The sequence below is a fragment of the Choloepus didactylus genome, chromosome 5 (genome assembly GCF_015220235.1).
Source record: "Choloepus didactylus isolate mChoDid1 chromosome 5, mChoDid1.pri, whole genome shotgun sequence".
NCBI lineage: Eukaryota > Metazoa > Chordata > Mammalia > Pilosa > Megalonychidae > Choloepus > Choloepus didactylus.
The window spans coordinates 37559827-37571927 of record NC_051311.1 but is presented as its reverse complement, the minus strand read 5'-3'; the positions used below and the strand labels follow the sequence as shown (position 1 = coordinate 37571927).

General features: G+C 37.0%; 1 protein-coding gene across 4 annotated transcripts in view; it reads right to left on the bottom strand.

Moving 5' to 3' along the window:
- Positions 1-1107: 1107 nt before the first annotated feature.
- PRKAG2 (protein kinase AMP-activated non-catalytic subunit gamma 2) overlaps positions 1108-12101 on the bottom strand; it is a 400476-nt gene continuing 389482 nt past the window's right edge. For 3 of the 4 annotated variants that reach the window (XM_037835774.1, XM_037835773.1, XM_037835775.1), the window contains 2 exons: positions 10977-11070; positions 1108-2234 (listed from right to left, as the gene is read on the bottom strand). In XM_037835774.1, the coding sequence (XP_037691702.1) occupies positions 2203-2234; positions 10977-11070 (126 nt within the window). In that variant the 3' untranslated portion in view covers positions 1108-2202. The remainder of the gene's footprint in view (positions 2235-10976; positions 11071-12101) is intronic. The other variant, XM_037835776.1, reaches the window with a different exon arrangement.

Genomic DNA, 12101 nt, shown 5'->3' with positions numbered 1-12101 from the left:
TCTCTGCTGAAGGGGGTGGGGACTTCACCGGGCCTCGGCGCCCCTCTCCCGTGTGGTAAATGGGCAGTGGCCACGGCCATAAGCCCACAGGGACTCGTGAGCTTTACTGTGAAGAGCCTGACATAAACACCTGCAATTCATCCAGCGGGGGTTTCGAAAGTGGACAGCTATATTTAGACTTGTTTAGATTTATTCCCTTCAAATCTTTACTTCACTCAAGAATCACCGATACTTAAGTCTTTTATTAGACTTGGCCTTATTTAAGTACCACGATTCCTTATTCCTAGAAAGGCACATTTAATATAATCAAGTCTTTATCATTTGCCAGAAACAAATTCTAACTTAGATGAAAACAGAAGGATAACAGGCCTTTGTGAACTGGAGCCTAATGATGAGAAGAGGCTGCTCCAGAGTAAACTACATATAATATTTACAGATCTGCTTCAAATTTGGTGCGTGTGACATGTTTACAGAACTCAAAAACCATTAAATGTACAAGGAAGATAAGAGACCTATGGTACATACATGTTCTCATGTGACAAGAAAACACTGACAATTTCTTTTCAAGTGGACCAAATATTGTTTTCTGAAACAGAAAGTACACACCATGTCAACTATATACTTTGTGGTATGTACACACACTTGTGTGTGGGTACAATTAAACAAAAAGAGTGGAGTAATGATAGATTCTTTTGAGTTTCAAATCTGGGTTGTTTTTTAGCAATTGTGGGACTTTTCTCCAAATAGTACTGTTAGTCTAAATTACAACCACAATTGCTTCTTTGGGAAAAACATATACAAATGCTTGCTCTCTTATTTGGTCTACTAGGGAATGAAAAAACTGACACCTTAGCACAAGAAAATCTGTGTGGCAATTTTTAATTAAATATGTTCATATCTCATAATGGAGTGATATAGAATTTCAGAATCAAATCATTAAGGTTTTTTTTTGATGATGGAATAAAAGGAGATGAGAATTCATACTCTCCTGTATTCAGGAAGAAATATCTAAGTGGAAAATTGCATGAATTTTATTTAGTATGTGCTGAAATACGTGATATTTTAAAGAACTTCTTTAACAAAATGGTATATAGTAGGATTTATTTTAATTTCTTTGATCTGCCAAAAAAAAAAAAAAACCCAAAAAACAAACTATACTCATATATACAGTGTCAATATTTCAGAGCACTTACATCAGGAAACTTTTTGTTTCTTTTCAACTGTATGACAATACTGTATATGCCACAATAAAATTTACAAAAACAATCGCATCAGCAGTCATACAAACATCATGATTTTACATTTCAATACACAAGAAAAAATAGACATCTTTCCGGTACTTCATTTCCTTGACAACTTTTGCCTATTTACAGTACAGTACAGAGTAGGTTTCCACGCATGCTTTTAGAAACTTTAACATTTAAAATCTAACAGTGGCTATTTTAGAAGTCAAATCCTTTCCAGATTCAAACTTAAATAATGAGAAATTTGCCATTTTAAAATAACAATCAATATGTTATTTATGGAGACGGTAAAGTTTACCCACCAAAAGATGCGTAAAAAATTGCCATGAAAGAAAAAATAAAGCTGTTTTAAAGGCAGTCTTGTTTTACATTGTAGTTCAGAACAAAACATTTGAACATAAAACTGCCATTAAAGTTTTAAAGTAATTATATTCAAATTACAACTTTTTGACACACCTAATGAAAAGAAACTGATTTGGTAAAAAGTTCAAAGACCTTCACATTCAAACAGTGTCACTTCACACTATACGTTCTCCAGCAGGGATGGGCAACAGTGATGACATATTGCTGTATTCTGACATAAGGCACTAAGATATGAATATGCCATACACTTACCTTATGTCGTATTACCTGTTACATACCAGTGAATTCTTTGAAATGAGAAATAATAAAAATTTTCGAACACAGTGCACTTTTAATGACTTATAGCATTTGAAATCTTTTGGGAAAGGTCTGAAAGCAGACTTAATGCAAGTCTGACTATTCAAGCACATAAAATCAACTTTCTTTTTTTATACTTAGGTTCCACATCACTGGAAAAAAAATACTCATCACTAAACCCTGATATACATTCTTAACCATTTTACTCTTCTTCTATTGCGGTCAGTGTTCATGAGGCAAAACGTGACCCAGAAACTTTGTTCAAGTTTTTCTACAAAGGCTTCTGCATTCACAGCAGTCATTCAGCTTCAGTCTCCTTTTGTTTGGCACCTGTCAGTAGATGAAAAATAACTTCAGAGCAATGTCAAAACATTTTGAAGACATGTGTCTCTTCAAAGCCAACCCCCCCACACCCAATTACAGCAGCTTGCTTTCAATTTGTATTACATATTGTCATTCCAAATACATTAAGATTTAATATGGGGGGAAAAGGTTTCTGTTGCCAAACATTTAAAAAAGAAATATGTATAGATGTTTTAGTGAAGGTGTGAAGTACTTTGGTTGTACCTACTTAAAAAAACATACAATAAAAGGCATTAGAACATGCTTAAGGATAACTGCACATAAAGATATTTTAAAATAGGTTGGTAGAAAGTACTACTTTTCTCAATACAGCAGCTTTTCCTCTATTTTCTCGCCAGACACAAGAATACAACAGATCTTTGAAAGAGTAACTATAAGAATGAGAGGCTAAAAAACTATAGCTACTACTATTAGATTCCTTACTCACTGGACGTGTGTGTAGATACTTAGGTTCATTTGCGGAAAACTTTTTGAAAAAGCAAAAGTGTTACTGTACTGAATCAGTCTCCTTAATGGGGAATTGTGACCATTACGCAGAGAAAAGAACCACTGGTACTTTTTATTTGCATAATAGTGGATACTTCTTAGAAGTGCTTCTGACTGATTATTACATAACCATCCAACCAACAGTGCTTGTCCTGGACGCAACGTCTTTTAGAGCACAAACGGCTTTTCCTTACATACTTATTTTATCCATATAATGTGTTAGGAGGGAGACAGGGCTTGTGTTAGCCTGTTCATTCTATAGTTTGAAGAAACTGAGGCTAAATAAGGTTAAGTAACTTGCCTAAATTCAGACAACTCTTCGGTGGAATAATTGGGACTAGGACTAAGAATTTTGGTCTCCCAGTTTGGTGCTTCTACCATGCTGTCTCCCATGAATGCATAAGCATATTAATTACTGTTGATTTAATATAAATTGTCTCCAAGTTCCAAATGGTTTTGTTTCAAATATTCACTTGTAATCCAGCTATTAGGAACACAGAACACTTTTCTAAATATTGTAACAACCAATAAGGAATTCTAAGGAATTCTAAGCTAACTACCAATATCTACATAACTTGACTTCTATGGCACTGTACATTTCAAACTCCAACTATGGAATCTATTTGCTCCCTGCAGCAGCATGGACAAGAGGGGCATTAATGATTGTGAATTTTGGGACATCAAATCTGGATGGCAATTTAAATTCATCCAACCCAACTTCCTTATTTTTATGGCTTGAGACAGTAGGGCACCAATTGGATAAACAACTTGCCTGGCTTACTTTGCTGTAATGCATAAGGAATCTTGGCCAAAGGGACACATGGGAGCTGATATCCAGCCTGACTCCACTGCTCAAACTGTGTGCCTTGGTATAGGGCCGTGTTGCCTGGAAAAATGGGTCTTTTTCCTGTAGGAGCCAAGTTGAGTATCTGTGGAAATGAGTCTGCCCAGAGAAGAGGCCTTTCTCTAATTTGAACAAAGATGCTATGTAGTTTTGCCTGTTTGGAAAATATAAATGTAGTCAATACTTTATATTGAGCTTTCTTTGCTCAAAATTATGTTTATGGACTTTGTCCATTGTTGAATATGGCTTTATTTGTTCCTTTCAATCCTGAATAGTACAGGCATACCTTGGAGATATTTTGAGTTCGGTTCCAGACCACCGTAATAAAGCAAAAATCACAAAAGAGTGAGTCACGCAATTTTTGGTTTTCCAGTGCAAGTGTAAAAGATATGTTTACACTATACTGTAGGCTATTAAGTGTGTAATTGCATTATGTCTAAAAAAAGTACATACCTTAACTAGTAGCTTTGTCATAGATTTTTCAGGACTTTCTAAATATAGGATCATGTCATCATCAAATAGTGACAATTTTACATCTTCTTTTCCAATTTGGATGCCTTTTTTCTTTTAATTACCTAATTGCTCTAGCTAGAACTTCTAGCACAATGTTGAATAACAGTGATCACAGTGGGCATCCTTGTCTTGTTCCAGATCTTAAAGGGAAAGCTTTCTGTCTTTCACCACTATGATGTTAACGGTGGGTCTGTCATTATGTCCTTTATCATGTTGAGAAAGTTTCCTTCTATTCCTACCCTTTCAAAGTGTTTTTTTTATCAAGAAAGTATGCTGGATTTTGTCAAATGCCTTTCACTTGAGATGATCATGTCGTTAGTCTCTTTCAATTTGTTAATGTGGTGTATTACATTAATTGATTTTCTTGTGCTGAACCACCCTTGCATACCACTTGGTCATGGTGCAGAATTCTTTTAATGTGCTATTGGATTCGATTTGCAAGTATTTTTGCAACTATACTCACTAGAGATATTGACCTGTAGTTTTCTTTTCTTGTAGTTTCTTTATTAAGTTTTGGTATTAGGGTGATGTTGGCCTCATAGAATGAGTCAGGTAGTGTTCCCTCCTCTTCAATTTTTTGGAAGAGTTTGAGCAGATTGGTATTAAGTCTTCTTGGAGTGCTTGGTAAAATTCACCCGTGAAGTCATCTGGTCCTGGGCTTTTCTTTGTTGGTAGTGTTTTTTTAGCCCCTTGCAATTTTATTGAGATACGGTCATATACCATACAACTATCCAAAGTGTACAATCAATTGTTCCCAGTATCATCATATAGTTGTGCATTCACCACAGTCAATTTTTAAACATTTTCATTACTCCAAAAAATAATAAAAATAAGAATAAAAGTAAAAAAAACCCACCCAAAACAACTCATCCCCCCATTTCCCCCCCATTATTCATTTACTTTTTTGTCCCCATTTTTCTACTCATCTGTCCAGAAACTGGATAAAGGGAGTGTGAGCCACAGGTTTTCTACAATCACATGGTCACACTGTATAAGCTATATATAGTTAGTTACTCGTCTTCAAGAAATAAGACTACCAGGTTGCAGTTCAACGGTTTCAGGTATTTCCCTCTACCTATTCTAATACACTAAGAATTAAAAAGGGATATCTATATAATGCATAAGAATAACCTCCAGAACGACCTCTTAACTCCATATGAAATCTCTCAGCCCCTGAAACTTTATTTCTCTTCCCCCTTTTAGTCCAGAAGGCTTTCTCAATCCCAAGATGCTGGGTCCAGACTCATCCCTGGCATCATGTCCCAAATTGCCAGAGAGATTTATACCCTTGGGAGTCATGTCCCATGTTGTGGGGTGGGCAGCGAGTCAACCTGCCAAGTTGGCTTACAGAGGCCACACCTTGCAACAAAAGAGGATATCTGGAGGTGACTCTTCGCACAATTGTAAGTAGGCTTAGTCTCTCCTTTGCAGTAACAGGCTTCATAAGGGCAAGCCCCAAGATCGAGGGCTCAGCCTACTAAACTGTTAGTCCCTGATGTTTGTGAGAATATAAGAAATTTGTTGGGAGGTTTTTGATGACTGACTCATTTTCTTTACTTGTGATTGGTTTGTTGAGGTCTTGTATTTCTCGAGAACATGTAGGTTGTTCACGTGTTTCTAGGAAATTGTCCTTTTCATCTAAGTTGTCTAGTTTTTTGGCATACAATTGTTCATAGTATCTTCTTATGACCATATTTTATTTCTCTGAGGTCTATGGTAATGACCCCCCATTTCTGATTTTTTTTATTTGCACCTTCTTTCTTTTTGTCCTTGTCAGTCTAGCTAAGGGTTTGTCAATTTTATTTATTTTTTCAAAGAAACAACTTTTGGTTTTATTGATTCTATTGACTATTGTTTTTTGGTTCTCCATTTCATTTATTTCTGCTCTAATCTTTCTTTCTTTCCTTCTGCTTCCTTTGAAAATAGTTTGCTTTTCTTTCTCTAGTTTATCCGGGTATTCAGTTAGTCTCTGATTTCAGCTCTTTCCTCCTTTTTAATTTTAGGGCTACAAATTTCCCTCTCAGCACCGCCTTCACTGCATCCCATAAGTTTTGATATGTTGTGTTCTTGTTTTCATTCATCTCGAGATATCTCCTGATTTATCTTGCAATTTCTTTTTTGACCCACTGACTGTTTAACAAGTTTGTTGTTTAAACGCCATAATCTGTGAATTTTCCAGTTCTCTGGCTATTATTTGAATTCCAGCTTCATTCCACTATAATCTGAGAAACTGCTGTGTATAATTTCAATCTTTTAAAATTTAAGACCGGTTTTGTGTCCCAGCATGTGCTCTATCCTGAAGAATGTTCAGTGAGCACTTGAGAAGAATGTATATGCTGTTGTTTTGGGGTGCAAGTTCTATATATGTCTGTTAGGTCTAGTTCATTTATCCTAATATTTAGGTTCTCTGTTTCCTTCTTGATGCTCTATTTAGATGTTCTATCTATTGATGACAGTGGTATGTTTAAGTCTACCACTATTATTGTATAGACGTCTATTACTCCCTTCAGTTTTGCGAGTGTTTGCCTTGTGTACTTTGGGTACCTTGGTTAGGTGTATAAATATTTATGACTGTTATTTCTTCTTGATGAATTGTCCCTTTTATTAATATATAGGGTCCTTCTTTATCTCTTATAACATTTTTGCATTTAAAATCTATTTTGTCTGATATATTAGTATAGCTACCCCAGCTTTTAAAATTTATTTTTTGGTTATTGTTTGCCTGGATGTGTGGAGTATCTTTTTCTATCCTTTCACTTTCAATCTATTTGTACCTTTGGGTCTAAAATGTGTCTCTTGTAAACTCCATATAGATGGATCATATTTTTTTTATCCACTCTGCCAATCTGTGTCTTTTGATTGGGGCAATTAATCCATTAACATTCAATGTTATTACTGTAAAAGCAGTCCTTACTTCAACCATTTTATCCTTTGGCTTTTATTTGTCAGACCTATTTTTTTCCTCTCTTTTTATCCGTTTAGTTACCCTTACTGATATTCTTCATTTCTAAGCTCTCATCCATGCTTCTTTCTCCTGTCTCTTCTTTTTTCAGCCAGCAGAACTCCTTTTCCTTTTAGTTTTCCTTGCAGGGCAGGTTTCTTGTTAACAAACGCCCTCTATTTGTGAATATTTTAATGGGCAGCTTTGCTGGATAAAGAATTCTTGGCTGGCAATTTTTCCTCTTTCCTTATCTGCTGTACCACTGCCTTCCTGCCTCCATCGTGCCTGAAGGGAAGTCAGCACTTAGCCTTACATGTATGTGGTGCATTGCTTTTCTCTGGGGCTTTGAGGATTCTCTCCTTCTCTTTAGCATTTGACAGTTTGAACAGTATGTGTCTTGGAGTTGTTATATTCAGATTTATTCTATTTGGAGTACGCTGGACTTCTTGCATTTGCATTTTTATGTCTTTTATGGTTGGGAAATTTTCAGCCATTATTTCCTCAAATATCCTTCTTGATCCCTTTCCCTTCTCTTCTCCTTCTGGGATACCTATGATGCATATATTTGTCTTTGGCTTGTCAATCATTTCCCTGAGACCCAGTTCAAATTTTTCCATTTTTCCCCCATTTGTTCTTTTGTGTGTTCGAATTTAGTTTGCTCTGTCTTCTAGTTTACTGATCCTTTTCTTCTGCCTCTTCAAATCTGTTGTTTGTCTCTAGTACATTTAAAATTTTATCTATAGTATCTTTCAATTTTGTAAGATCTATTTTTCTATGCATTCTTTGAAATTCTTTACACTATCCTAGTAGCTTCTTAATATCCTTTATCTCTTTAGCCATCTCACTGAAATTATTCAGGACATTTGTTTGACCATCTTTGATTACTTGTTCCAAATTCGGTATCTCCTCCAACTTTTTAATTTGATTGTTAGGCTTGGCCATGCCTTCTTGTTTCTTAGAGTGCCTTGTAAGTTTTGCCTGGTATCTGGGCATCTGATTATCTTGAAAAGATTATTTTGAAAGTTGGTTTCCCTCTTTTGGCTACGATTTTGTTGTTGACTGGGTTCACGTTAAAAGTCTTTGGCACTTGGATCATCAGTATTTCCCAGCCAAATCAGGGCCAAGGTCCCACGCAGGGGGTGGACACCCATTGTAAAGGGCCCTGGAAAAGGGTCAGGAAAACAGCTTCCCAGACTGCACCTTCCCAGCCTTGCTAGTGGATGACACGCTTTGGCATCCTCTTCCCCACAGCCCTGACTTGCTGACCACTGCAGCCAGCTGGGTGGGGTCTGGATGCCAGGAGCTGCAGTGGAGTTTAGTCACTTGCTGCAGCTTCTCTGTTTATGGAAATAGTAGAGCCACACTGCTCTGGGTTCCTGCGTGGAAAGGTTCAAGGCTGCAGGACCCAGAAGGTGACCCTTGCTGGCCAAGACTTGGATCAGGACTGTTCTGGGTCCCCCTTCCTCCCGAAGGGAGAGCTTCCCTGCCTGTCTCTGACTGTAGCTGCCAGTCGGGCGAGAACCAGGTATGCCTGAAGCTTCTGACCTTGGGGGTGGGGGATGGGTGCCAGGAGTGGCAGTGGAGATCAGTCACTTGCTGCAGTCTCTCTGTGGAAATAATGGAGCCACAGGTGCCCCAGGTTCCTGCATGGAAAGGCTCAAGGCTGTGGGACCCAAAGGGTTAACTTCACCGGCCAACAATTGGATCAGAACTGTGCCACATCTTGCCCATCCTCAGGCAAGGAACAGGCTATCCCAAGGAGTGGAAGATGGGCACCAGAAGCCGCAGTTGAGTTCACTCCCCACTATTTCTCAGACACAGTTTCTCCATTTCTTCATCCAGCTCTTCTTTTTATGTTGCCATGGTCCTTCCCTAGTCTCTTGGGCCCCAGAACCACTGCTATGGGTAGTTTCTTTGGTGGAGGAGTGAGTTCTGTCTCTCCTTATGTGCTATCTTCCTGGAAGTTCTCCCTTGGAGTAGTGCTTTTAACTTTCTTCCAGAACTTTTCCTTTGCATTTGCAGCTGGGATACCTGTTTGGTGCAAGAAGCTTAGCTTTTGTCCTGTCTCAGTTTTTGACATGCCTTCCTCACTAAGCTTGATCATTTCTAGCTTTCGATTTAAAGTGAGAGATATGTGAACACTCAAGAGGCCATTGTAGGGTTATTAATTGGCTTGATTTTCATATTGTTGTGTCTTAGGGAATAGGGAGGACAGAGGAGAGGGCTAGAGACGGGGGAGTAGCTGGTTGATGGAATAGTCAGAACACACACATTTATAGATTAAGTTTGCCATCTTATAAGGGCATAGTTTGTGGCACCCCAAAACAATGACAAAAGTTAACATCAAAGATTGCAGATGAATAATAATAATGAAAAAGTCTGAAATATTGGGAGAACGCCAAAATGTGACCAGTGACATGAAGTGAGCACATTCTGTTGGAAAAATGGTGCCAATAGACTTGTTTGATGCAGGGTTGTCACAAACCTTTAAGTGTAAAAAACACACTATGTGTGAAGTGCAATAAAGCAAAGCACAATAAAACCACATATGCCTGTAACTCTACTGAATGACTATAACACAATTTATTCTTCTGCTGAAAGATACTTGTGTTATATCCAGTTTAGGGTCATTACAAATAACGCCACGAAAAATGTTGCATGCTTAGTTATTTTATCAACATTTCATGGTGTCTTTGTAAAGATTATCATGACTTTCAGATGCTTTTAACACTTGACATTTGAAAACAACCACACTAGGCTTCTCCCTCGAGTTTCTGGTTCAGTGGATGCGGCAAGGGTCCTAAGAATTTACATTTCTAACCAATTCCGAAGTGGTGTTGAAGGTGCTGGCCTGAGGACCACGCTATGAAAAATCCTGCTCTATTGGAATCACTCCCTTGGTATTCGAAATTAGTGAATAAGATGATGTTCCTTTTAGGGGTTGGGGATTCCTTTTGGGTGTGTAGATTTAGGCTATAGACTTTCTAGTTCTTTCTAGCTCTCTGCTAGTTCATTTGAACTAATATAGAATCCCTGATTTCTGAACCAAAGAAAAAACAGTACCATAATATACACATTTAATTTTTAAATGCTAGGAGTTCAAAGAGAATCTCACTTATTTTCACATCTCTGTCTTGGTTGGGTCTAGGCAGCCCACCAAATATTGGGTTGTTTGTATTTGATTAGGGGTGGGGTTGGGAGAAGGAGGAGTGGGAAGAGGAAGGAGAAAGAAAGGGAGGACTGGTGATGTTAAAACCTTTTAGGTCTGCCTCTTACTATTAAATTTGTGACCCAAGAAAACCAACTTCTCTTCTCAAGCCCTTTACCTCTCTCTCTGCTTACTGTTTGAGATTCTGAGAGCTTGCTGATTTAGCCAGCAACTCAGTTTGGTAGTAATGTAATTTCCATACAATATTAATGGAAAAAATTTGTGTTTAGGTCTTTTGTTTCATATACTGAAAACACTAGTAAGCTTTTTTTTTTTAAAGGATAGATGAAGGTTTCAATAGTTAAAACCCAAAGAATTTCTCATCCTATATTTTCCACTTAGTCCTAAATAAAGCAAAACTGAGAGATCTTAACTTTCTAATGGAAAAAATAATGATGAATAATGGAAAAGGTTATGATGAAAATGGCAACGTATCCTAGATCATTTAGGCACTGCTGGGCATTGACAAAATGCTCTTAAGTCAGAATACTTCCTATAAACTTTTTTTTGCTATAAAGGTTACAAAATTTTAAAACTAAAAATTTTAAAACCAGAAAGAAAATGATGAAAACTGGTGTACAAAGACATGCACAGAAAGCCTCGATTTGTAAGTGGAAGGTATAGGAAAGAAACACCTATTTATTTGCTGTACCCTACGGTTGTATCACCTACTATTCCTACAAACTTATGGTAAAGGTTGGAAATCAACATTTGTACCTGCTGGTGTGAGTATCAGGGCTTGGAGAATATCTGACAGGGAAATAATACCCACAATACTATCCACTTCATTTACTACCACTAGCCGATGAACCTGCAAACGAGAAAAGAGGCCACGTGAAGTTTGAATTAAAACAAGTAAAAGTTTAAAAATGGACATTAGAGAAAGGGAAAAAATTAGCCAGTCATGTACCGTACAATAAATACATTCCACGAATGAGAAGAAAATAGCATGTAAATCATGTAAATGGGTTAAAGTGTCAGGCTGATTGGCTTGAAATACTAAGAAAAATTGCTAGCAATGTCCTGTTGAAAAGTTTTCAAATTTGAAAGATGGAACTCAAAACCAAGTACAATATAAGCTATTACTCTCTTAAACATAAGCTTTTCCTTTTTTAAAGTTTGGTTTCTAATAACTGTAAGATGCCTGTATCACAGGGGAAAGATGTCCAATTGGCCACTGAAACTGTAAATAATAATTCCTGCTCTTAGATTGTTTATTTTTTGTCTTTCCTAATGAAGTTCACATAGTAAGAATAATATTCAGAGAAATAAATGATCATAAAATAAAATAGATTGCATTAACATCTATTTTTCTACCCTAAAGAGTTTCAAAAACAAATGGATACTGTTCCAAGGTATTACTTACAACAAAAACATCCTACTTAAAAGGGAAGGAGGGAGAGAACACCACGTCATCCTGATTTTAAAGCTTTGGAACTTTAGGACTGAGGTGGCCACAGAGCGGTCAGGCCACCTCAGAGATCCTCTTCTCTCTACTGGAAGTCAGTCCCATGCAACACAAAATGGGAAACACAGGAAAGAGGTCAAAAGAAAGGGGGAAATTCTAATTTTACATATTTTTTTCTCTAATGATATTTTGTTGATGTTTTTGATTTAGGTTGAAAAAAATTAATCACTTGGTCATCTTTCTCATGTCAGTCAACATTAATTTCCTCTGTCTAAAACACCTTGAGGTTCTTCATTAATTCTGTGATATAATATAACACAATTATTCATTAACTGTAAGTTAAAATGGTGGTTTACATCTAGGGTCAGAGACAAATTTTATTGTTAAAATTTAGTAATGATAATAACTATTTTTTGAACTACTGAGGTCAAGGG